Here is a 27277-nt window from a genome sequence, read left to right as displayed (position 1 = left end):
TGGCTCTGTCAATGCTTGCGTAGTGCACCCAATTCACAGCCACCTGCCTCTTTCCATCCTAGTAAGCAGCAACAATGCAAGTGAACAGAGGTCAGGTGAGCACTGCAATCCCACCTCATTGACCACACTGCCACTGTTGATATTGAGCTCAGTGCATGAAAAGGGCTCCTATTGTAAGAGGTCTTCCTTTTAGGTCCTCAGTTCCCAAGATGCTTTGGTTGTTAAAGGTTTTTTAAAAAGTCTATTTCACTGCATACTCTCTTGTTTACCGTCAGCATAAGAATTCCTTTTCCACCATGAGCCTTGTGGAAAGAGCATACATTAATTTTATGCTACTTCTATACATTTCTTTTCCAGGCAGCGTTCAACAAAATGCATCAATTTGCTTGAGAAAGTTAACTTCTGAAAGGAGGAGGAGAAAAAGAAAAACACACTGACATATCAAACACACTTATCAATCTGAAAATATTTGAAATGGTGGTCAATGTCAACCCCTGAGGCAAAGAAATTCTTGGCTCCTCGAGTGAAAAAGCATTTCAACTCCTGAGCACAAGAAAATGAACATTTCAACATATATAAGTTAGCAAAGAAACAGTGGCATTCCGACCACAGGTTCAGGTAAGGTTCTTGCAATTGCATTTGTGCCAAATGTCAGTTAAACCAGAAATGAGCCAAACAACAAGAGAGTGGCCATAATAAGGATATGTGGGGGAAACTGAGAGGCACACATTTCTGAAAGAAGTTTGGCCACAGAAGAAACAAAGAAATCTGACTTTTGGAGAAAGCATTTTTGTTGCACTCATACATAATTCAGCTGATCAGAATAAATTAGTTCTGAAACCTCAATAAATATTTGGGGAAAGCTTATTGGCAGCAAACAAAGTTTGCTTTTAGACCAAAGGCTAACTGGAGCCTGAAGTTTCAAGGAAGCCTTGTGCCAACTCTTCTTCAAACCTGAGGCCCAGCCGTCTAGACCCCAACATCACACTGAGATAGGAGTAAGGCTGAAGTTCTGTGGATTACTCTGCAACACAGTATCAGAAAAAGAAGGAATTTTTTTTATAAGCTACCGTATATAGATCTTGTGTATACTTGAATGTGCCCTGCTAAAAATTAACGTTGGTTACCAGGATCTCTCCTGTCAGGTAGAGGGGATTCTGTAGGCAAGTCAGCCCACTTGGAAAGGATCAAGAAAGTTACCCAGTTCCATTGCAGCTACTACTGCTGCAAAATGGCCAATACAGCTATGTTTCTTTGCTTTCCTCAATAATGGTTTCACTCACTTAAAAACAAAACAAAAAACTTTTCGTTAAAAAAAGCAAATACTTTCACGGTATTTACACCTTGGAAGAGGTTGTTGAAACTGTGCATGCCAAATTATTTTTGAAATGTGCTGAATTGACAGCTTTGGAGAAAAACTGGTTGCTGTATTTATGACCTGCTATATAAGTATTTGCTTGCAAATTAAATTAATGTGTGGTTTGAACTCTTCCTCAATGTAAATATCTACAGTTTTATGCTTCCTTACGTTAGACAGGGAGGTATTCCATTTGGAAGAACATTAACACTACAAACCATTCCAGCTGCCAAAGTGGTTAAGCGTTGTTACTGCACTTCCTCAGGTCATGCAGCTCTCTATGTGTGTCTGAAACCTACTACTCTGTGTGCAGGCAATAAGCCCTTCTGGGACACAAATGACTGGAGGGGGAACATCTCCCTCTGTCGCTCTGGCTGCATTTTGCCAGACAATAGGCTGTTGTCAGCCCAACAGAAATGGCCCAGAGACTAACATGTTTTCCAAAATATGCAAGAGCACACAGCCTAGCGAACTTTAGTCTAGGTAGTAGAGTAACAGATATGGGAGGGAATAAAAGGCAAAGTCAAAAAGAGGAGTTTTAGTTATAGGGTGAAATCAAAGGTAAATTACTAAAGACATGTGTTAATAACAGGCAACCTGTCCTTATTCAGATTGTTTGAACCACCAAAGGCTTGCCATACGCCGTGAATTTCCTGGATATAGCTGGAATACTGGAAATCTGTATACAGCAGCTCATGTCAGAAGTCTAGATTTTGCCAATTTTCCTTAAAAACAGCTCCAAAACTTCAGAAAATAAGCTCGACAACTTTGTGTCTGGCAAACCTAGGATTCCATCCCCACTTTACTCAACATCTGCCATTGCTTAAATTAGCCACTTTCTTAAACTTCGCCCTCTTCCATTCCTCAGCTGCCTCATGTGGAAGAGATAAAGGATGCAGCGCATACAAATATTATGTTGTGTTTTCAGACAATGAAGGTACTTTGTGCAAACCCCTGCCATCCTCTCAACCCCCATATTCCTCCCATGTCATGGCTCCTATTGTTGTGCAATGTGCCTTCATGTTTGCTCTCCTATCCTGCCCTGACTTCATGCAAATCAAAGACTGTATGATTACAAATCCTCCAATGGGAGCTGAGTGATGACATTCTTACATTTTTATTATAGACATATTATATAGAAGAAGGGCTGCTTAAAAAGGAAAGGAAAACCCAGTAATACACACCTAAAAGCTTAACACACAAAAGCTGCTAATAAACAAGTCTTTCACTTCAAACCAGGGTTATTTCCCACACTTTGGACCAGTTGAATGGGGAGCACACAAGAGATTGCATCCCATTACAGCTTTCGCCACTCTTTTGTTGACTATGAGGGCCACTCCATTTCTTCTATGGGATTCTTGCCCACAGTAGTAGATATGCTAGTCATCCGAACTGAATTTGCCCATTCCCTTCCATTTTAGTTCACTGATGCCCAGGATGTCAATATTTATTCTTGTCATCCAATTAATATTCTTATATTTATTCCACATCCAGCTTACCTCCATCCATGGTTCTTACATTCCAGGTTCCTATGCAATATTTTTCTTTACAGCATCGGACTTTCCTTTCGCTTCCAGGCATTTCCGCAACTGAGTGACCTTTCGGCTTTGGCCCAACTGCTTCATCAGCTCTGAATCTACTTGTACTTGTCCTCCGCTCTTTCTCAGTAGCATGTTGGACGCCTTCCAACCTGAGGGGCTCATCTTCCAGCGTCATAACTTTTATATGCTTGTTGTCTTTGTCCATGGAGTTTTCTTGGCAGGGATACTGGAGTGGCTTGTCAGTTCCTTCTCCAGGTGGATCATGTTTAGTCAAAACTCTCCACTATGACCTGTCCATCTTGGGTGGCCCTGCATGGCATAGCTCATAGCTTCTCTCAGTTATTCAAGCCCCTTCGCCACAACAAGGCATTGATCAAGCCCTGAAAAAATGGAGTTCCTGAGTCAATACTATTTATCTACATTTCATATATGTATTGGGTCTCTTCTGATAGCCTGCTGAATACATAATGCAGGGTTCCTGATCACGAGCAGGCCTCTAACCATGTTTAGGTGAACACACTGAGACTCTCCCTGTGGATTTTTGTGTTTGGTATGTAAAGGTTGGAAGTGGGTGAACAGGGATGTTGAGGATGAGATTGCAGGCACACACCACCACCACCACCACTTTAAGCTCACATGCATTCACCCAGGCACTTGAATAGAGAGCTTCAATGTTTGGACAGAAGGAAGGAAGGGAGAAAAATATTTTGACTGGGCTCTGTCTCTAAATGGATCATAAAATGCATGTTATAGGCCAAGAGGAGGCGGGGCTCTCATTGCCTTTCAAATATTATTTCTTCAGTCAGGAATTGAATTAAATTTACAGAAACAACAATGGTTTTTAAATGGGATGAAACAAAGCTGCATATGGTTGAAGTAACCATATTTTTGTAACGCTCTGAATATTGCTTATGCTGGCTGCCCTTTTTACCATGTCACGTCCAAATCCAGGAAGCACATGGCATTTCCTTTCCATCTGACTACTGAACAGGAAACGTTAGAATCGTGAACCACATGGAAGCTTTGGTTGAAAGGCAAATGAACCCACACATTCACTGGGGTTGTCTTGATGGCTTCATCCATCATGGCTGCCCTTCCTGCCCCCACCTTTTCTTTTCTTTTTGAAATCCATGTTGGAATCTGATTGGAGAGAGCTTCCTCACTGTATTTCATGCTCAGCTGGTGCTCTATTTATTCCAGCATGTCTTATATCCCACCTCTGTTGAATAAGTGTTTATGAGCTTCTTCTAGGAAAACCATGCTTTTAACATATACAGTATTAGTATTCTTTTCATTTGTTAGTCGCTTTACACAAAAAAATGTCTCAAAGCGACTAACAAGATAAAATACAGATAAAAACATATATATTTATTATTTTTTTTACTTTATGCTGAGTCAGCTGACATTAAAAACCTCCAGGTAATCAGATGTCTCAGTAAGGGGATGGGCTACAGGTGGCAGCAATACTGAGATAATTGGAGACAGGATTCAGGCAATCACTTTGAAAAAGAGTCCTTTTAATAACTGCACTTCAAAACCATTTCAGACTATCTGTTTTTGTTTTCGGCTATTTAGTAAGTGACTGCAAACAGGGGGAAATGTCTCCAGCTGGGCCTCGATGATGGAAAATGGACATTCTTCAAATCCATTTATGATGAACCTCCACAGAAAGTTAAGGTGACCTTTCACAAATGTATTTTCCTGTTCCATTAGAAGATCAGACTACCTGCAGTCAAAATTAAGAACCTATTTGAGGTTATTTGAGTGAAACCACAGCTATGCAAGTAAATAAATAAAGCAACAGACTGTGTCAACCGCAGTTGCTACATTCTCTCGTGTCTTAGCTCTGCCTACTTGAAAAGGGGGCAGGGTGAAAATGTGTGTGTGGGGGGGGGGGGAAACCCCAACTAAAAAAATCTTCTGCAGAAGGAGAGGTGGAGCCTTGGCAACCATCATGGGAGGTATCAGCAGTCCAGTCAAGCTACAGATTTGTAAAGTGTTGTGATTATCAGCAAGATCAGATGCATCAATGAACTCGTAAAAATCTTCCTTGAGGAAAAGCAGTTTCCCGTAACCATTTAAACGTTCCTTTCAATGGCGCTGTGTTTGTGAGGCAGGGGGAGAAATTACAACTCTAGTTCAAGAAAGATTGAAAGTATTTTAACTATTTAGAAGCCTGTGATGTGGAAGAGATGGAGCAACAGTATTTGCCATACCTGCCAAGTTGCTGTCAGAGAAATAAGGGACCGGGCCGGAAGTAGCAGACCGGAAGTAGCACTGCCGCCATTTTGGAACTGGGCGGAGCATGCTCAGAAGTGACTTTTGATGCTGCTTTGCCCAGTTCCAAAATGGTCGTCGCGGCAGAAGTCGCACTGCAGCCATTTTGGAACTGAGCAAAGCAGCATCAAAAGTCGCTTCTGAGCATGCTCTGCCCAGTTCCAAAATGGCCGTTGCACCAGAATAAACCGGGGGGGGGGATCTGTTTTTTCAGCTAGGAACAGCTGGAAAAACGGGGATTTCCCAGGGGAAATGGGAGACTTGGCAGCTATTGTATTTGCAGGAAGAGAAGAATTCAAGTGTTTCAAGCAGAGAGAGATTCTTTTCTGTGGCCGTTCTCCGACAACCCTCTCTCCAGAGATGTTCATCTGGAGCAGCAAATTAGGCAACAAGTGAAAAGCCGCTTCATCTGCCCAGAGAGTGATGTTAATTTCAGTGATTGTTATGTTATTTTTATTTTTATTTTATTGTTTTGTTATTTATTCTTTTATGTTATGCAGAGCAACCCCACTTTAAGAACCAACATCAAAGGCCTCTTAAGGAGACCTAACAAAGTTTAGGGCTGTTTGATTAAGGCAAAGCTTCTGTGCACTAGCTTTGGTCAGTGCGTCTGAATGGCTTGCTAATAAAACGCCTGTAGTTCAATAATAATAATAATAATAATAATAATAATAATAATAATAATAAATTATTAATTATAATAGATTTATCATAAACACATGTACAAATTAATACATAATCATGCAAACAATAACAGAAACATACATGGAGAATATTCAGTAGCTTTTAGTTCTTTATATTTTCTTCAGGACGTTCTGCTTTTGTTTTAGTTTGAGTGCAAATTTCACAGCCATACATCACAATTGGACAAGAGACTGTTCTATAGGTCATCAATTTTGTGCTCTGGGGAGAAGCATTTAAATAATACAGAAGGTTGAGAACAAACAGATTTCTGCCTATTCTGGATTCTTCCCTGCTTTTTCTTTTCCATTCCATTTTTTTTAACTGGAGTGGAATGCAAAACAGATAACTGGCTCAAAGCAATGAAATCCATTTTGTTAGGCCTTGTCTAAAATGCTCCACAAAACAAATAAATCAAGGACATACAGTTGCAACAAGGCTTTTTTAAAAGGGGAAATGCATATACAAGATGCTGTGGAAGATTTCAAAAAGACATGTGCGTGGGAATTGGGTAGATAATATTCAAGAGAAAATTACTCTAGATAGCATTATTTCCAAAGAATGTGTACTTAGTTGAAATTTTCTTCTTTTCATTTTTGTCTCGCCATTTTATTATTAGGCATTGTTTTTTTAAATTCTAAACATCAGCCAGAAAACTTTCCAAAGTTGTGGTCAGTGTTTTGAAGAAAAGGCATAAAAGGCATCTAGAGCACTAAAAGATGGGAGAGTGGAAGTGAAGTAAAGAAGGATTTTTAAATGTAGGGCCACTTCACCCCTATTCCTGGTCTCATCTGCGCTATGTTTTTCAAGCAATATCACACCACTTTGCACTGTCATGACTTTCACACAAAGAATCTGGGGAACTGTTGTTTGTGAACAGGAGACCCCTATTCCCCTCACACAGCTACAATTTTCAGCGTAATTTAACAGTCAATACCTGTTCCCAGGGAACTCTGGGAATCGTAGTTCTGTGAGGTGGATAGGGTTCTCCTAAGAACTCTCAACACCCTTAATAAACTACATCTTCCAGGATTCTTTGTGGGAAGCCATGGCAGAGGGGTTATTGCTTTGTCTTTGTTTTATTTTGTGTTCTCATTTTGTATTTTTATGTTGTGAACTGCCCTGTGATCTTCAGGTGAAAGGCGGTATACAAATTTAATAAATAATAATTGATCTTTAAAGTGGTTTGATACTGATTGAAATGCATAGTGCAGATGGAGCCTCCTCATCTCTGTTTTGGTCTCCTAAAAACAAAAAACCCATTGTTAGCCTGCAGACATCTGAGCCTGTACAGTGACTAGAATTTTTTAACTGTTTTATAAAGAAGAAATGGTGAATATAAATGATGCTGCAGATCTACAGCCAAAGCCCTGGCTCAATCGTTCACATTAATATGTGAAATCCATTCACTCATCTTTTTTGTATGTATCTTCTCTAACCAAGAATTCCCCATTTTCCAAAGCTCCATGGTTGTCCAGACAACACACAGTTTAGCCCCATATATATTTATCTACCAGAATACCAGATAATTCTAGTATTATCTTTCTAATACCAGCTGTTCTTTCAGTGAACACCCTCACACCTCCCTTTCCTTCATCTCTGTCCCTCCACCAACCACCCTAATTGATTGCCCGGTTTTAACCACCCTGCATGCCTCATTCCTGTGTCCTTCAAGCAGCTACCTATCTCATCCCCTCTCTTACAAATGTATCTTCCAGGAGTCGCCAACCTGGCACCTACAGGTGTCATGGCATCCATGAAGACCTTCACTAGTGGTATCAGGCACAGACCCAAGATTCTGAGCTTTCGTGGTTTTCTTTTTACAAAATAATAATCTAGTCCTCCTAGAAATAAAGTTATGAAGCAAAATGTGCAGGCACCCTTCTAAGTGGTTTCTGTTAAATGAGTGAAGTCAGAGCTCCAATTGATAAATGATTTGTTTTGACACCAGACAAGAGGAATCTCTGAAGTCCTGAACTGCTGCTGTTTCCCCTTCCACTTTAATGCACTTTTCCTGATTCTTATTTTCTAGGCAGCACTTCAGCAGGTTAAGCCTTTTCTCATATGGAAATACAATTCTGGAAAAAGCTTCACTGTGATTGTACTTTATTGTGTTTTGCCATGATGCCTGTGCAGTCATGCAAATGGAGTAAAACAGGCATGAAGTTGTGGTGGTGCAGTGATTCTTGCCATGCCTGGCTATGACCCAACAGAACTAAGAATGATGCAAAAATGGCCAACTGCTGTTATTATGCTAATGCTTTGGTTGGTTTAGGTCCTAGCAGCACCAAAATAAGGAGCCAGATCCAATTCTGGCTCCCATATAATAACATACATAAAATGTATTTGAAACAAGTATTCTTCGCACCCATGCTGTGCGTTTTTGTTTGTATACAAACAAAACTCGAGAAAAGTTTATGTATGGAGTGCAGAACTGGTTAGAGCACCGAGAAAGACTGCAATGGCACAAGGCATGGTGTTATGTAAGCACCTTTTGGAATAAAATTCAGTAGGCGTTGAATGAGATGGTTGTTTGCAAGAAATTGCTCTTTAATTTGCTAGTATTTTCTTTTGTAATACCTCTTATTTACAGCATTAGCAAACATTTGCATTTCCAGGAAATCTTCAATAATCCTATTCCAGAAAAGAAACAATTACGATTTCTTCCAATTGCAGTCAAAACACAGCAGGGGTGGGCATGGGAATTAAAATAAATGGAAGAACTTTTAGTTTAGGAAGCAAAGTTGAAACAAATTCTGGGATTATCAATTTACCATGATGTTGACACTCCAAGACCTACTTTTTCTGTCTCTAAGATGTATGAGAATACACCGGACTATAACTAACATATAAATAATGATGGAATATATTTATTCTTCTATTAATTTACTGCATTTATATATCGCCTTTCTGCTAAAGCACTCAAGGAAAGTTGATTAAACTATTAATACCTAGCATAAAAGTATCTTAGCAAGGGAGTCCCTCTCATCATGCATTCCTCTGGTATCATATCATCCAGAAGCTATAGCAGGAACCTGTTGGTGTACTCTAGTCGTTCTTGTAATACCAATATAAACTGTCCTCTTGTTTGTGCAGCAAAAATTGGAGTCATGCATAGACTGGCTGTGCTCTGCATCAATATGCCACTTTTGCTTTCCCCAAGGCTATTCCAAGCACTACTCTATTTCATTTTCATTTTGTCACATTTCAACCTCACCTTTCTTCCATCACAGAAGTCAAGGTAGCACACCTGTGGTTCTCAGACAGTCAGTCTCACATCTAGATACTAACTAAACCCAGATCTGCTTTGCTTCAGTGGTTTCATACTGAGCAGGTATACTATAAAAGAGAAAAACAATGCATTTTTCTAACTTTTCAAAAGTCATACCCTGAGGCAGTGATGACTAGTGCTGCATACGCATTACACCTTTAAAGCACATTTGAAACACATTTTCCCCTTCAAATAATTCTGGACACTGTAGCTTGTTAAGGGCTGCTGAGAACTAACTCTGAGAGGCATAAACCACAGTGCCTTGAATTCTTCGAGGGAAAGAATGTGCTTCAAATGCACTTTAAATGTGTATATCATGAGGATTTATAACTGAAGGCATTGTTCTCTGTTCCACCCTGTATTTGTTACATCCAACATTGTTTTCCTTCCTCTACAGTTCATCTACTTCTTTCCCCTTTTTTGTGAACCACTCTGAGATCTATGGATGAAGAGTGGTAAACAAACAAACAAACAAACAAACAAATATTCTGCCCAAGCCTGCATTATTGGTCTCACTGTCCACCACGGCAAAACTACATAACTTATGTAATTTACATAATTAATTGCATCAATTGCATTATTGCATCCCATTCATTTCAGTGCAAATGTAATGTAAAGGGGGGGGGCGTATGTAACCAGTTATGTAACATAACTGAAAGCTACAGCAACAGCAAATACCAATCATATTTGCTGGATTGATTCCTGTTCTTGACATGGGACAAATAAGCAAACACCAGGAATTTCTGCTTCTGTACCTGTTAGAATGTTCCAACATCCCTAGTAATGACTGATGGGGATTGGGCAAAAGGTCTATGCCAGGGGCAGCCAATCTCCTGCCTTTCAGATGTTGTTGGACTCCAACTCCCATCCAGCAGGGTCAATGGCCAGGGATGTCGGGCTGTAGTTCAACAACATCTGGAAGGCAGGGTGTTGCCTACCTCTGGTATGTGCACTTCTGTGAACATACAAAACCGGCAATGTGGCTAGACAGCTTTCAGTTTCGCAACATCGCCTCCTTCCCCCCCCCCCGGCCGCCACCAAATTCTCTGCTTTAAAAACTCACATTCAAAGCTGCCCTCAAGATGTGATCAGAAAAAGCTGATTAGCTGCGGCTACTCTTGGAAGCAGTGAAAACGGAATCTCAATGCAGGTTCCTCATTATCTTGCAAATCTCTTTAATCAACCTTCCTCAGAAGGTATGATATGAGGGGGACTTTCTGAAAAGATCACAGGGCATGGTGTCCTTAAAATAGGAATCCATCAGCTGCTGACCAGATTAATCAACTGGGAACTGGCCCAACACCTGCTTGGCAGTTGCAGATCTCATGGTTATATGTATGCATACATAACCCGTCCTTTCCCCCTGCTGACTTCCAAGTGATGGCATCACACAATGATCCTGGAAACTATTTTGAGCATAGAAGCTTTTAATAGGCCAGTGAAGGATTCCGTTCAGACAAGCCTGTAGGATGGCTCAGGAAGTTAAGGAGATGCCCTCGATATGAGGACAGTGAAAACATTCTCAGACCAGTGTGTGTTTTTCTCTGCCTTCATCTCCAGATTTTATAGCAGGCTTGCCCACTAAAATCAAGGTCAAAAGCCTATTGTTTATTCATAAGCAACATGGGAAGCCCAAATGAGGTATCCTTCTGGTATTTAGCCGCAACAGGCAAAGGGACTTAGCTAAGTGGTAGAGCACAGGCTTTGTTTTCTGAAAGTCCCATGTTCAATCTCTGACATCCCCTGATAAGATTGTGCGGAAGGCCCAGCCTGAATCTGAGACTGGAAGCCCCGTTGAAAGCTTCTGGATAGGAGAGAAAAACTAATGATGTTGCTGTGTCAGAATACTGATTGCCCAGGCCAACCAGAAGACATGGACTACGTTTTCCTGGAAAGATGAGAAAACATTCACAAAGTAGAGACATATTTAATAATGGGGCATTTTAGCTATCCTGATGTCTGCTGGAAGTCAAACTCTAAAATATAGGATGGGGGAAAGCTGACCAGCCAAGAGTATGTGAGGAAAAAACAGAAGTGTCTTAGTTGATCATAAGCTGAAGACAAGCCAGCAGTGTGATGTGGCTGGTATACAGTGTAGTATAAGGCTGGATCCCATGCACTTGACATGAGAAGAGTGTTTATACTGTATGAAGATAGGCACAAACAGATGTAAAACATTATTAAGCAGAAACAGGTAAACCCCAGAGCTTGTAGTACATTCCTTGAACACTGCACCTGATACTGGCAACTATTTTTTCAGAGTTGATGGTGGTTTGAAAGATGGATCATTGCTCATGATGTGCTTACCCATCCCACTTTCACCTCTTTGCAAAAATATACAAAAAAATATACTTGCCTAAAAATGGAATATTGCAGGGGAGGAGAGATATGAGCAATGCCTCGCTCTCTCTGAAACTATTGTCTGTCTCTAACCTGACTCTGACACTTTGTCCTTGCCTCTTGTGTTGCTGTCTCCTCCCTTAGAAAAAAAAACCTCACTGATATAACCTAACCTTTTAAAATTCACCTTAAGTACAATGGATAGGTTTTCCTGATGATTTTTTTGACAACTGATATATGTTGCGTGGCTGCCTGGAAGTCATTCATTAACATTAAAATATATGCTTATCCAGTTCATTCATTCCAGGAAATCCTTCTATTCAGACACAATCTCCAGAGATGGACAAAGTTGGGTGTGGGTAAGAGCTAACTGATCTCGGAAAGATTTTCTGTACTCTTCAAGTCAATGCTCACGCAACAGCCATTTTGGGGCATTCTAAAAATACCACTGTATTCTGAGTATTCACTTCTGATTCACCAAGAGCATCCCTTTCTTTGTGTAGATCTCCCAAAGAGCTTACGTGAGCTTGGCATGTTCTTGGGTTGGTTTATCTTACACAAGCTCAAGGAACACAAAGTAGAGAATAAGGCAAGAGGCCGAGAAAGAGCAGTGCACGTTATTCACATCTGACCATTTGGCTTCAGTCTAGGAAACTAAGGCAGTCTTTGCAAAGTTATGATATTTCAGAGTGGTTATGACGACTTACGCTAGAGGACTGTAGTGAGAATTAATAGACAGAAAAAAAGTACAGAGAAAAATGTATGAAGAGATTGAAAGGACCTCATTCATGTTAACAGTAACTAATATATATGGATGGGGGGGGGGGCTTCTTTTATAATACATTGAGAACAGAGAGACCGTAGCTCAGCAATACAGCACAGGGCATGCTTTGCATACAGAGGGTCTTAGGTTCAATCCCTGGCATCTCCTGTTAAAAGAATCAAGTAGCAGATAATGGGAATTCCTTTGCCCAATCCTACATAGCTGTCGCCAGTTTAACGACACGGGGTAATGAGGACAAATAGCCTGAGCTGGCAGAAGGCAGCATCCTAATAAGATTGCCGAATGTCTTCTTTTTAATTTTGAATCCACTAAGAGTATTTTGCAAATTCCAAGAAAACCAAATATTCACACCTTACAAGGCTATTACTCTGGTCTCTTTCCCACCCACACACCCACACACCCACCCACACACCCCACTTTTCCACTAAAGATACAAAACAGCTAATCTTAGGGCAGTGAATTTATTCCATTCTTCTCTTATCAACCTCTTCATTTGCTTTTCAGGTCACATGAGACATCAAAAACTGGGAGCCCAAATCTGGCTTCTTCACTTTAAAACTGAGGTGTGAAGGAATCTCTTTTTTTTCATGAGTGAAATCTCTGTTTGGTCCGAGTTCTACTTTCACCCAGTTTGACTTAGAAGCAAGCATGGAAGAATATAAGCTATGTGTGGGATGACTTCTAGGTATTCCAACCTGAGGATATGGGCAAGGGGCAGCAGACAGGAGTGGATTGACAAGTTGGGTGCACGAGGTAGAAAATAAACGCCTCCTTGAGAGAACCATATTTTGAAAAGCACCTTCCAAGCATTTTGTTTATATATTTGAAAAATAAGAAGAATCATCCTTCCTAGTTATTTCTGCTGGCCAATCTTGCAAGATCAGAGTTGTACTCCATCCTCGGGTATACATGTTCCACCAATTAAAATGTGCGGAAAATGGGAAGGCTTCTTCTGATAGAGTATTGTGAGAAAGTGTTTGTTTTGAACTTTCTGCTGCTGTGCATCTAATAAGTGGTGCTTTTAGATTAAAGCAGAAGCAGCCCTAAATGCTAAACAGATCTTAAATTCCAGCAGTGGATGGTACCAAATATTCTTAGCTCACAATGGTTCGCTAAAGCATGTTAAGCAATTAATCCTGCAGGAAGGACTTTCTGGCAGCTGTTCAACGATAGAACGGTCTTCCTCGGGAGATGGTGGCCTCTCCTTCCTCGAAGGTTTCAGAGGTTGAACGACCATCTATCATGGATGCTTTAGTTGAGATTCCTGCATTGCAGGGGGGTTGGACTAGATGGCCCTTGAGATCCCTTCCAACTTAACAATTCTATGATTATAGCTATCTGTTTATTTATTTATGTATTTATTGTTTTTAATAAATATAATATTATCTATTGAGAAAGATGCCTTTCTGCCCTAAGGAAGCCTCCACATGTCTGACTTAGAAAACACAGGCACACTTTAGTCCAATATATGATTACAGTGGCAAGACTTTTATATGCACAAAGTTGGAAAGACTCATCATTACAAACAATTGAGGAATGGTTGCTAAAATTACTGGATTTAGCTAAGGTGGCAAAGTTGACATGTTTAATCAGAGAAAAGTCAATGTCAACTTTTACTAAAGCTTGGAAGCTTCTTATAGATTTCTTGTATGAAAAAGAAAATGAATTCATGATACTGTATTTGTGTTTGAGGATTGAATATAGTGTTGGTTTATAGAATGTGGATTTGTTGGGTGTTACCTTGGAGTGGATGTATTGAATATTTTTTTTATACAGCTAACAGATGAAGAATTGGAAGTTCTCTTTTTTCTGTCCCCTCTTTCTTTTTCTTTTCCCTTTATCCTTTCTCTACTGTATTTCTCTCTATCTTTCTCTCCTTTTTAGTATTTTTATTCAGATTAGCTTTTTAGCTTTGATAAAAAGATATTTGATATTATTTTTTCTATTTCTTTCCACAAATTTTAATAAAATCTATAAGAAGGAAGGAAGGAAGGAAGGAAGGAAGGAAGGAAGGAAGGAAGGAAGGAAGGAAGGAAGGAAGGAAGGAAGGAAGGAAAACACAGGCACTGTAAAGTTTAAAAATATATAAAACCAACAGTACAAAAACTAGTAGACTATCAGGATAAATGTATAAGAGGCTGGGTTGTTCCAGCAGTTTTGGCTACAGTATGCATGTGTATATATATATGAATGAATAAGTTGTTATTTGAGCAATGGTTAATTATTTCCTCTGTGCTTAGTAGTTGCAAATTAAAGGATCAAATAGTGATTCTTGCATTTTAGCCTAAATGGGAGGCAATGGAACAAACTTTAAGTGCTGGATGACTCACAACTGCATTTCTTTCTTTATCCAGTATGGGAAAAGCTCCTGCTACCTTTTGCACAATCTAGCTCTCCAATCTTTGCAAAGAAGCCACAGAAGAAACCTCATTTACGTACAAATTCACCACAGCAAACCACGTATGCAGCAAGGTGGAAATAACAGGCTTCTAAAATACTCATATTACATAAATAGCTGGAAAACACTACTTAGAAACTATTTAGTAAAGGTTTTGATGAAAGTCTTGGAGAATGAGATAATTATTTTCTCAAACGATGAAATCTCTTGTTTTCACAATTTAAAAAGTGGCTTTCCAGTGAATGTTAAACAGGCATGGGATAGTTATGAATGTAATTGTAATTTCTGACATTGGTTTCTGTTAGTTTGCAAGAGAGCATTTTAAGTTCAATGAAAGTTGCCTCTTTTATTTTATATTCAAGAGGTGCTTGATTATTTACTATTATGTTAGAAAATAGCCAAGATATTTTGGTAAGAAATTCTACAAATCAACATTTTATGTGTGTATGCGCACACACGAACACAGAGAGAAAGACATATGGCAAGGGCCACTTGATCTTTTAATAGCAATCAAGGGATGGTGAACTGACTTAGATAAACTGATATGAAACCAAACTGAATATATATGATGCAACATTATACAGCTTCAAGTAAAAGGCTTCCTCCAGTACTGAATTTCTGGCTGATCAAAAACAGGAAATGACAGAAATCTTGTGCAGCTAAACCTCAGAAACCTTTGCCAGTGTGCCCATTGCTAGCGTGAATGTAACAAACACTGTAGGCTCTAGCTGTATAAATAGGGAGCATATTGTGTTATGATTACAAGTGCGGTTGCTCAGCAGGATATGACATTCCAGCACCAGTAAATTTGCCTCAGTACTTGGGGCATAATAAGTGGATGCATTTCCAGGCCCATGCTATAAATTTATTTTGCAATCACCAGGAATCCTCTTTGTGCATTGGGCAACATCCAGATTTCAGGAACATATTCTAAGGGGCTGATTTTAAATCATACTATATGGTGAAAAGTAATGCTTATTATAAGTATCAGCTTACTGACAAAATGAGGAATCAATAAATAACAAGGCAGGTTTTTTCCAGATTACCTGGATGACATGGGACTTGAAGGTGCTGGTTTGTGGTTGTTCCAATCTTTTGTTCTGTTTCACGCAATGGCCCCAGAAGTAGGGGAGTTCAAGGCAAAATTTCTGGATCTGCAAAGGAAAGCAAGGCAGATCAAACACAGCCTGAGCCTTCAGTGAGAGGAGCCTCTTCCAGAGGCATAGCTTGGGCGGGGGGGGGTGGTGTTGCCCCAGGCACAGTTCCTTTTCTGGAGGGCATTCCTCACAACGCCCTGCCAGCCTGCAGGCCAGGTGAAGGGCTGTGTGAAAAGGATGCCACACATAGATGCACACATAGGGCTTCAGAAGGACACAACAGGCAGCGCTGGGGTTGCAGGGCGCCATGAGTGCACCCTTCAAAGTAGTCAGTCAACTTTGCACCCTGCCCCAGGCACCAGCCAGAAACACTCCACCACTGGCCTCTTCCATTAAAGGGGCCTGGCCTGTTTAGTAGTTGTTGCCTCACACAGGACAAAGGATGCCATAGCTCCAGTCGGGCTTCTGGGCTGGATCAGAAGAGGTAAAATGCGCTCCTCATGTGTGAATGCTTCCAAGATAGTAGGGATGGCTCTGGTGGCAATTCTCTCCCACTTCCTTCAAATCAATGGCTTCATCCCTCAAAGATTGGGAATCAAGACTCTGAGATCATAACATACTTCAGATGAGGGAATGTGGTTCAGCTTGTCTAGGATTCAACTGTACTCCCCTTGAAGATTCCAATTTTCAATTTGGGTATTATCACAGAGCATCCCTCAGCCCAGGTTTTGGTGGTGGCCAGGAGCATCTTTGCACAGCTAAGAATAGTGCATTAACTGGGTTCGTTCTTGGAGATGTCAGGTTTGCCACTATTACTAACACACTCCTTACTTTTGTATTGTTTGGGCTATGTAATGTGCTCTTTATGGGGCTGCCTCTGAAGCTGGTTCAGGGTGATGCAGCCAGATTCTTGACCAGAGCCAGTTACAGCAAATATGTGACCCTATGGTTACAGGTTACAGGGGACTCAGGTGGCGCTGTGGGTTAAACCACAGAGCCTAGGGCTTGCTGATCAGAAAGTCGGCGGTTCGAATCCCAGCAACGGGGTGAGCTCCCATTGCTCGGTCCCAGTTCCTGCCAACCTAGCTGTTCAAAAGCACGTCAAAGTGCAAGCAGATAAATAGGTACCACTCCAAGCGGGAAGGTAAATAGTGTTTGCTTGTGCTGCTCTGGTTCGCCAGAAGCAGCTTTGTCATGCTGGCCACATGACCTGGAAGTTGTACGCCGGTTCCCTCAGCCAATAACGTGAGATGAGTGCCGCAACCCCAAAGTCGGTCACGACTGGACCTAATGGTCAGGGGGTCCCTTTACCTTTACCTTTATGGTTACAGCAGCTTCACTGGCTGCTAAACTGGGTCAGGGTTATTAATGCTGGTTATGACCCATCAAACCTTAAACAACTTGGGGCCACGTTACTTGAAAGATCACCCTGGCATGGTTATAAAATCTTCAAGAGAAGCTCATTTCAGCCCTATCAAGACACTTTTGGCAGGGGGTAGAGAGACAAACTCTGGAGCCCTTTCCAAGGGAGGCCTGTCTAGACCCCTCTCCGATTGCCTTCTGCCGGCAGATGAAAACTTTCTAATTCAGACACAATTCATTTTTCTTTGCTGCTGTGTGCATTTCTGATCATGCCAGTTTTAACTGACTGCTGTTTTTGTTGTTTCATTGGCTCCGGTTTCATGTGGTGTGATATTTTATCTTGAATTGATAGTTCATAATGATTTTACTTCTGTTAGCTGTTTAGGGAAGGTTCTCAGGGAAAGATGGGGTACTAAACAAGTAATTATTGAACATTCCCAACTTAGGAATATGCCAAAGCTGGATGTGTGCCATGACAGACCTCAAGTCTGCAAAAGGCAGACCTCAAGTCTGGGATCTGAAGCTAAATCTATTTATGCACAGGCACATGGTTATATACACAATCCATGATTTATGCCCAATTATCACATTATCTATCCACCTCTCTAGTTATATCACATATTACCATATATATCTGTTTCATTAGAACTTACTTCAGAGTAGGGCCCATTGGAATACAGTGAATATTTACAACTGAATAAACATTCATAGGACAGGCCAACACATAAAAGAAAGTATACCCACCCACACAAATAAAGGCGAAATATTCCCTTATATAAAATATACTGCAAGCACAAATGTTGCTATGCTCCTTTGAAAACAATGAAACTGGATATGCTGAATTCCCATACATTTTACACAGTTATGAAATATGAAATGTTTGTCTTAACAAAACAAAAAGAGCAGTTCCTGAAAGTTCATTGCAGACATTCTGGTCTCTCTCAGCTTGTTTATGTCAGATGCCAATCTGCGTCATTGGGTTGGTTTTGTGGTTGTGTCTGTGGCCCACTGAACACCCTGGTGCAAGAATGGAGTCACCACAATAGCTCAGCATGACCTAGTGTCCCTTTTTCAAAATATGCCACATAGGAGTGCAACAAATGGCTAAATGTAAGAAACTGATGCACAGTACAGATAGATTTAATGCAGCATTGTATTATGAGTGTGATCTTTCTGATCTAAGCAAAAGTACTGTTATGGGATTGGGAAGTTTTAAGGACTCTTTGCAGGGCAGTTTGAAGGAAAAAGATGGAGGCAATCCCTAGGGTGCAGCTGAAATAGCACAAGTGTGTTCCTGGATGTAGGTATTAAAGCCCGTTGTGCAACCACAAAGGCAGCTTCAGGACTGGAGTTGAGGGTCTAAGATATAACACATGACTACCGGAACTATTTAGAATACACCATGGAATAGATTCAACAACAGAAACAGGTTTGACTTGTAAGGCAGCTATCCTTGTATATGGTCCTAAAGTTACTCAGCTGAGCTGTGAAATAGCTGGCTGTGATGTCTGGAAGAAGTAAAGGCTCCCAAGCACATTCTCTTTCTCCCTGTGTCCTGAATCACATGTCTTAGGTTGTCAGTCTTGTTCTTATCTTTTCTAAAGGCACAGGTGCACTCTCCTGGGCCAAGTGTGCATCTGAAGATGAAGTAAAAATCAATGCAAGATCTAAAATATACATGTCTCTTTCAGAGAGAACATCTGTAGACTCCAGGGCCGCTTCAGGGGATCTTGATTTATTTGGGTCTTCTTACACTGACACATGTATGATAATACATTCATTACTTTTTCAAATAGCTCCAGAGAAACTGCACTTGGAAGAACAAGAACACAGCCAGAACACCAAGATCCTTGTATCTCACTGCCAGTGCTCTTAGTTGCTCCAAGAACTCTTTGCAACTGGTCTGTCATGGAGGCACCAATTGGGGTTGCCATAATTAGGGTTCACATTTTAATGTGCACCTAATTCACACAGCTCTTCAACTAAGTAATGCCTATGAGGATGCATGCATTAGGAGAAAGTATGCATAACAATGCACACATTAGTGAAAATTGTACCCCAAAATGCATTATATTAAGGGTAAAGTAAAGGTAAAGGGACCCCTGACCATTAGGTCCAGCCATGACCGACTCTGGGGTTGCAGCTCTCATCTCACGTTATTGGCTGAGGGAGCCAGCATACAGCTTCCAGGTCATGTGGCCAGCATGACAAAGCCGCTTCTGGCGAACCAGAGCAGCCCACAGAAACGCCGTTTACCTTCCCTATTTATCTACTTGCACATTGACGTGCTTTCGAACTGCTAGGTTGGCAGGAGATGGGACCGAGCAACGGGAGCTCACCCCATCGCCGGGATTCAAACCGCCGACCTTCTGATTGGCAAACCCTAGGCTCTGCGGTTTAACCCCCAGTGCCACCCGCTTCCCTATATTAAGGGTACTGCTTGCAAAAGGGTGCATATTACAGGGAAATGCAGGCAAATAATGTTTATTTAGCATTACATTGCATACTAAAGTGCTGGTAATTTTTCATAAGGTTAAAAGATATTATAAAAGAATTAAAAGATATTCACAAACTGACAGTGGCATAGCGTTGGTTGCCGATGTGCCAGGCGGGGGGCACCAGCCCAGTCCCGTCACTGATGCCACCAGAGCAACCCCACCCTCACTGGAGCAAAGTGGGGCCATTCTGAGCTGCCTGCTCACCTGCGCAGGGGAAAGCTTGGCTGGCCAATGTGGCCCTTGGTGGCAGAGAGGAACACAGGGCCATCATGGGAGTGCCTGTGTGGTGGTGCCTGGTTTGCACCCCTCAAAAATCATGCACGTGGGGCCACAGTCCCCTGGCACCCCACATGCTATGCCTCTGTGAACTGATGCAGAAATGTGTTGGATGGAACTTAAGACAGGAAAATTGAGAAACTGAAAGAAACAAAAATGGGCATGTCTGTCCATCTCTAGCTATAATATATGACAAATAGAGCTCCTGTATCTTTCACTGGTTGTGCAGAACAGGAGCAAGCACAATTTCCCCTGTCAATATAAGACAATCTATCCTCATTGATTCTCGCTTTACATACCTTCAGTGTGCAGCTACACGTTACCAAAAACATGGCACTGCTTCCAATTAGGGCAGCCCCACTTTTGAGTGTCACCTCTCCATAGCATCTAGTTTAATGTACCTTGCAGCTTGCTTGCTTGCTTGCTTGCTTGCTTGCTTATGTATGTATTTTCTTGCATTTCTACCCCACCTTTCTCCCGTCATGGAACCTCAGGTGGCATACCTATGCAAAGCACTAACTAGATCCAGACCTGATTAGCGTCATTAAGGCCACTGCCTCATGTGCCTTCAGGCCGTAGCTTGGGTCAATACATTACTATCCCTGGTGGCATTGGCGCCAACTCCTTGGGCCAAGGTCCCTCCACTCCACCCAAAAAAATAATAATTGAGGGAGCTGCCACCTCAAAGTCGATGGGCATTGCCATTCAAATGGTGTACATGTGCCACATCTCGTCATCAATTATGTGGTGCAGGCCTTACCTGTCCCTCCTCCCACAATATTTTATTCAAGTTGGTACCCCAGCCTAGTGATTATGTTCTACCTCCACTGCTGGAGATATGATTATGAATACCAGGGGAGAGTACGGTTGTGCCCCGATCCTAGTTAGTGGGCTTCCATAGGTGTCTTGTAATAACAAAATGGTGGGCTAGGTGGGCCACCTGCCTGATCCAGCAGGCTTTTCCTATATGTTTAGGATAACAAGGTACATTTCCTTTGCCAGCCACAGCTAATAACAAAACTCAAAGAAACACATTGTGACAATGTCAGAACCCAGGGTACACAGAACTAGATGCACAGAAGGGTAAAGAACAACTTGAGGTGGGACTTGTTGGTGTAACACCAATGTTCTTTGGAAGATCTGCCCTCAAAGCTGGAAATATCCAGTTTTATTATTTGTCAACTGTCTCTACACAACAAATAAGGGAATAGCCTTGCTTGAGGGTGGGGGTGGGAAGACAGATTGCTGTGCTGTGTTCTTGTGTTTTCTTAAAGAGAGGAAAAAACCCACCCCCAAAGCCTGTCACTTAACTTTTATATAAGCAGCTGCTGATATCACTTTTATATAAGCAGCAGCTCATGTCGCTTAGTGAGTACTGCTTGGCTACAGCTCATAAACACTGTAAATATTTTTAAACACATGCAACAGAAACTAGTTTTACCCACTTGTAAAGCAGCTATCTTAAATACAGATATAAAGCTTTTTTCAATTGTGCAGAGAAATGTCTGTTTAAAATATGTGATATGTGATTATTTTCGACTAAGAGACCTGTACTCCCTCACTCCCTGAAATGAAATAGATTCCTGAAAATCAATGAAGAAAAACAAACATGAAATGATAAAAGGATTTCCTCAAAAAAGGAGTGTTTTAGTTGTTTCAAGTTTTACTTAACACCTGCCTCAATGAAAATGCTAAAAATGGAAAGGTATTCAGATTTTTAAGAAAACATTAAAACATTAAAATAAAATGCTTTTTTAAAAAAATATATAAGATTTCAAAACTGTTGGTGCAAAAGAAAAATATAGAAAGGATTCCTGGATGCTAAGTTCGGGGCAAGAACTCTGGTGAGAGAACTTCAGAGATTTAAAATCTCAAAATATGCAGCGAAGTAAAGCATGGAAATAGAGGCTGTGGACCTTTAAAATATGCCCTTCTAAGTGAGTTGCAATAGTCTCCTTAAAAAGCTTCTTCCCAAAGTTTCTCTCTTCTACCAGCATAGGGGAAAAACATGTTTGATAAGTTAAAAATTGTTTACTTACAAACTCTTCAAAGGTCAGGTTCATGTACTTCAGAACACAGGCAGTAAAACTTAACTTAATTACAAAGTGGTAAAAGTTATTGGTATAGGAACTCAAGAGTAGCTTGTGAGAACCACACAGTTGAGCCAGAACAACCAACTCAAACCTCTCCCCATGCAGAGCTTCTCAGGTAGTGAGGAGAGAACAAAGGCTTGATTACCTAATTCCTCTCAAGGTGAGGGGGAGTGGATTCAGTGAAGCCTGGGAGGACAGCTTACTCTATGGTATTAACCCCTTCATGCATTAATTAGACTTAAGCATGTTGGTTATCTGAGACTGGTTTTCCCACACAAAAAATGGCATAGGGGTGGAAGAGGAAGTATGGCACATCACCAGTTATGATATGGACATCGCTGGTGTGATGTCACCCATATGCCAATGGATACCCGATATACAAATATAATGAGTATACATAGAGCATTTCAAACTCTGCTATATGAGTTTATTGTTATTATTTTATTGCTAACTGCTTTGAGAATATTTCTAGAAATTTGTATAGGATTGTATTCAAGTAATTTTTGCTTAGAATAGACTTATTAGAATTATGGCCATGACTAACTTAGGTCGATAAATTTTAATGGGTCCACTCTGAGTAAACATTAGTTGAATTCAACACATAGAATCCTACAAGACAGAGAAACTATTCCAAATAAGGAAATATAGAGGCCATATTGCTAGGGAAATGTGTCTCTGTCATTACAATTGCATAGCTGCCAAGTTTTCCCTTTTCTCACGAGGAAGCCTATTCAGCATAAGGGAATTTCCCTTAAAAAGGGGGAGAACTTGGCAGCTATGCAATTGTGCAAGATAGGTAATGATCCACTGCAACAATGATGCTTTGATGGCTTAATGAAATAATAATCCTGTATATTTCTTAATAGAAGGGTGCCCTTGCCTGACAAAACAAGACCAAGTACTGAATGCATATCACCTCCAGTGATTTTTCAGGGTTCTGAAATATGTGGGGAGCCTCTATGAGAAACCAGATATTTCATGCTCCCTGGAGGACCATGTCTGGCAAAGTCTCAGGTGCCCACTGGGCAGACCCCTTGGCAGTCATGTCCTTTGGTGGGCCTGGAGTATATGTGTTACACCTATTTGGGATTTGTTTGTTTGGACTTTCCCCAAGAATACTGAAACTTAATTTTTTTAGATGTTTTCTTAAGGTTGGCTTGAAAACCCCCAAATATTTTTCAAGCCAAGCTAAGGAGATATCACACATCATCACTAGTAAAAACAGCCTACCCCATAGGAAGGCAGGAAGAGGAAACAAAGTCCACAGTGTCAGAGTTGCCAGGCTTTGTGTGATGGGATATATTTGTGGAGGGGAAAAGATTGTAAGGAGGTTACTGATACTGAGAACAAAAGCTATGCTAACAGAACTGTACAATTTCAACAGAAGCCTTATTACAAGAGCCAACAAGACAGATGGGAGATATTACAACATGTCACATGAGAAGAGAACAGATTTACCTGAAGTTTGGAAATGGTTTATGATGTTTGGATTAGGCCCTTCAGTAAATACCACATTTGATGGTTTGTTATGCTTTATTCCTCCCAAAAAAATTGAAGTAAGAAAAAGCAATGAAAAAGAAAAAAGGTCAAAACATGGATGTATGTTTTATTGCATTCTTCCCCATACTAACTCCCTTGTAACTAAAAGAAAGAGCGTCTGTACAATAACAGCTGATGTATGTATTTCCACCTATATATGTCACAACGGCAGCCACAGAATGTAAATATCATTCCAGTCTTTCCCGAGTAGGCTTCGTTTCCCCCACCCACATAGCAAGGCAACACAGTCTTCAGTACTGGGTCTCAGATAATTTGTCAGACCTTGGGGAAACAGACCAGGTGCATTATTATGGATGATAGTAAGCAGTTAAAAGAGGTATACTAAAATAACTCGGAGCAACAAAGAATGTGCTTGTATTTAGTAATTAACTTGTTATATTCACAATTACCCCACTTTTGTTTATAGATTAAGCCAATTTTAACTTTATAGCCCTGCACAATAAAAAATAAATCAACAGCTAGCTGCTCTTCTGAACTTTTATGATATCCAGAGCACTAAAGAATTCATACGGGAAGGTTTTAGAGAATGGAAAGAAGAGTGAAGGACCGATATAGAAAGATAATTTGGCCATAACACTTCGTTCCTATTCAAAATTTACTGGGAGGGATAAGATTCCTCCCAATCCTAATTCCTGTAGGGGGGCAAAGCATAAAAGCAGGGCAGTATTTCAAGTAGCCACACCCACCTTTCTGGATGGCAGGATCTAGAATAAATCTAGATTGACACAGCATGTTGAGGATGAGCGTGGATGATTCAGCATTGAGAAAAACTACATTTCTGAGCTACACACAGGTTAGTACGTGCATGACCCTATTTGAAAGCATATTCTTATTCTTATTCTTCTTTGGCGATCACTCGTAGCCAAGTAAGATTGTATTCCATAAACACAATTTTAACAATGGGTGACTATGGAGGCCAATTCGGGATCCACATGTCCTTCCACAGTGGGGACATTGGTTTCCAGGCGGGAGTTGATCACAGTGTGGATTTGCCAAGCGTGCCTTCCTCTTAGCACGTTTTCCCCTTGCGTCGTCTTTTACAACTGCTAGGTGGTGACCCCACTGGGCGCGGTAATCCAGCCAGGGGAAAAGGGAGGCAGGGGGTTGGACTGGATGGCCCTTGTGGTCTCTTCCAACTCTATGATTCTAAGACTATGTTTAGGGCCAGGGCTGGCCCTACAGCAAGGCTGGGTGGCACAGGGTGCCAGGGCGCCAGGCTGCCAGGGGGGAGACGTGCTGGGAAACGGGGGGGGCGCCGGAGGGATCTTCGCACCACGGTGCCAGGGCACCAGATATGCTTAAGACGGCCCTGTTTAGGGCACCTTTTCTAGCCCCTCCCCCTTCTCAGGGTGAGCAGAGTGGATCCTAAAAAGGGCTGCTCAGTCATGGATACAGCTGCCGAGCTGCTCAACTGCCTCATTCCTTGAGTCAGACCGACTGAATCTGTATCCACCGCCCATGTGCCGGTTCATGACTAGGGGCTTCCAGATTTCACGATCCTGCCCCCGTTACCATTTGCCGATTGCCCTGGGACTTTTGGGGTTTGGTTTGGGTTTTTGGAAGACACCTGTGCATGTTTTTGTTTTATGTATGTAGATCAGTGCACGCTGACCAACGCACAGTCTTCGCAGTAGGGCTCTGTTCCGATGGCATGAAGTAGTCACGACAAACCAGTAGATTCCTATCTGCTGCAGCCTTCATATAGGAAGGTTCTGGTGGCTGTGCGCATGGAGCCTTTGGGTTCTGTTTACCTACCTGGCCCTCTCTCCTGCTTTCAGTCACTTTTGATCCACCTTAAATGGTTATAGTATTGGGAGCGGGCACTGCAAAGAAGTTCACATTGCCTACATGTGGCTGCTCCCAGACTCTGGAACTCCCTCCCTCAAGAAGCTAGACTGGCTTCCTCCTTGTCCTTCTGCTGGCAGGTGAAGACCTTCTTGTTCCAATAGTCTTTTGGGAATTGACTTTTTATGAAAGGGCTGGTGCCATGCTGTTTTTATTGCAATTATTTGTATGTTTCAGACAGATTTTATATATGCTCATAGTTTTAATTCTAGCAATGTTTAATAGTTTTTTTGTGTTTTGTTTAAATGATTCATGTCTTTATACATAAACTGCCTTGATTCCTGTCAAGGAAAAAGGCTGTGTGTGTGATGTTCAAGGAGAGACATTCATATTAACATGTCTAGGATATGCAGATCTGCATGTATTCTGTTGATTTGCACAATTAAATCTGAGTAACTGTGCTGCATAAAACCTTTGAGAGGAATTGATGATTCTCCTCATTACTAAATCCCAAGGCCACTTTGTATTTTACCTGCCAATCAAGCTTACTCGACTAAACTGAAGTTATATCAGCTGGTGCGTCCTGGAGAAAATATGTAAATTGTGAATGGCAATATACCTTCCCTAATGCAGTAAAGACATATTCCAAGGGACCATGACCAAGTAACGATTAGCCTCAGAGCTAAATCCATCCCTCTGGAACACACTATTTTATTTCCCCCTAATGCCAACAAGATGGGTATTTGGAAGAAGAAGTGGTTCTGCTTTGGGGAGATGCCAGCATCCTAATCTGGGGAGTGATTATCTGAGGCTTGAACTACCCTCTACCACCCTTCTTAAAAACATGTCTCTATTACTATCTACTTCTTAATCAGAGTTGTAAAGCAAAGTAGCTGACTTAGAAGCAATCTGTGGAAAATATAAACGCTGAAGAGAAAATAATCGCCTCACCCCTTTGGGAGCTTACGCTGTTCTTTTATGTTCCTCATTTCATCCCATCTACTTTCAATTAGTACTTCCTGTTTAAACAATATCAGATTTTTCCATCAGATCTGTGGTGGAAAACTCATTCATCCGTTCGGCATAAGAGAGGTCAAGATCTTTATCTTTCTTCAAAGATTTGAGAAATATAATTCCTGTCATTTGTGTGGTGGGAATAAGCAGCTGTAAGGAACAAACGAAACCATTCTAAAAACCGTGATAAACGGCACGTGATATATATCTCTGGCAGACAAGCCTATGTGTGGCTTATGCAAACAGAAACATATTCATGATTCTAGAATCTACACAGATATGTGTAATTTTATACTTATCAGCTGGGATTCAAAGAGCCCATCTGTGTGCCAAAAGCAGTTGCGCCTTGATTCTGCCCATTACATGAATCGGTTTTCTCTTATTTATTATATTTATATAGCTTTAAAATAGACTACATAATGATTCAAATTTAAACCTCTCTCTTCTTGAGAATTGAAGTACAGTACTTCTTACCTTTAACTTCTTTACAAATTTGAAATTTCTATGGTGTCTATAGTTTGCAAAGTCCTTATTTTGCAAGTTCTGCTCAACCTTCTCCAGTCTGACTAGGTAAGTAAAACTAGCTTTGTACAAAGTTACACTAGGCTTCTTCTTAGGCTACAAGATGATTCTTGGAAAGTATCTTATAACAAGACTGGAAACTTTCTGTCCACAGCTGTCTCTCTTCTTCTGCAATATGTTTTATTGTTTTATTCACACATGTGCTGTGTTTTGCTCCACATGGAGGAACTGACAAACATCTGAGAGTCCTGCTGTCCTAAAAGAGTTCAATGGAAGGAAAATGCCAGTTCCACAAAAAGCCGAGGGATATTTGATGGAATAATCCTAATACAATAATGTACAGTGGTACCTCGACTTACGAAGGTGATCTGTTCCACAGCGCTCTTCGTAAGTCGAAACCTTTGGATGTCGAAACGTCCAT

The 27277-nt window shown here is 41.1% G+C and overlaps 1 protein-coding gene across 5 annotated transcripts in view; it reads right to left on the bottom strand.

Moving 5' to 3' along the window:
• Positions 1 to 27277, bottom strand: part of PDE7B (phosphodiesterase 7B) — a 231494-nt gene that overhangs the window by 193885 nt on the left and 10332 nt on the right. For 4 of the 5 annotated variants that reach the window (XM_088667270.1, XM_088667269.1, XM_088667267.1 and 1 more), the window contains exon 3: positions 15696 to 15803. In XM_088667270.1, coding sequence (XP_088523396.1) covers positions 15696 to 15803 — 108 coding nt within the window. Of the gene's footprint in view, positions 1 to 2856; positions 3279 to 15695; positions 15804 to 27277 lie in introns of those variants that run through there. The other variant, XM_088667273.1, reaches the window with a different exon arrangement.

This window comes from Zootoca vivipara, chromosome 3 (genome assembly GCF_965207765.1).
Source record: "Zootoca vivipara chromosome 3, rZooViv2.hap1.1, whole genome shotgun sequence".
Classification (NCBI taxonomy): Eukaryota; Metazoa; Chordata; class Lepidosauria; order Squamata; family Lacertidae; genus Zootoca; species Zootoca vivipara.
Note: the sequence above shows the minus strand (reverse complement) of the source record. Positions and strands in the feature narration are given on the sequence as shown.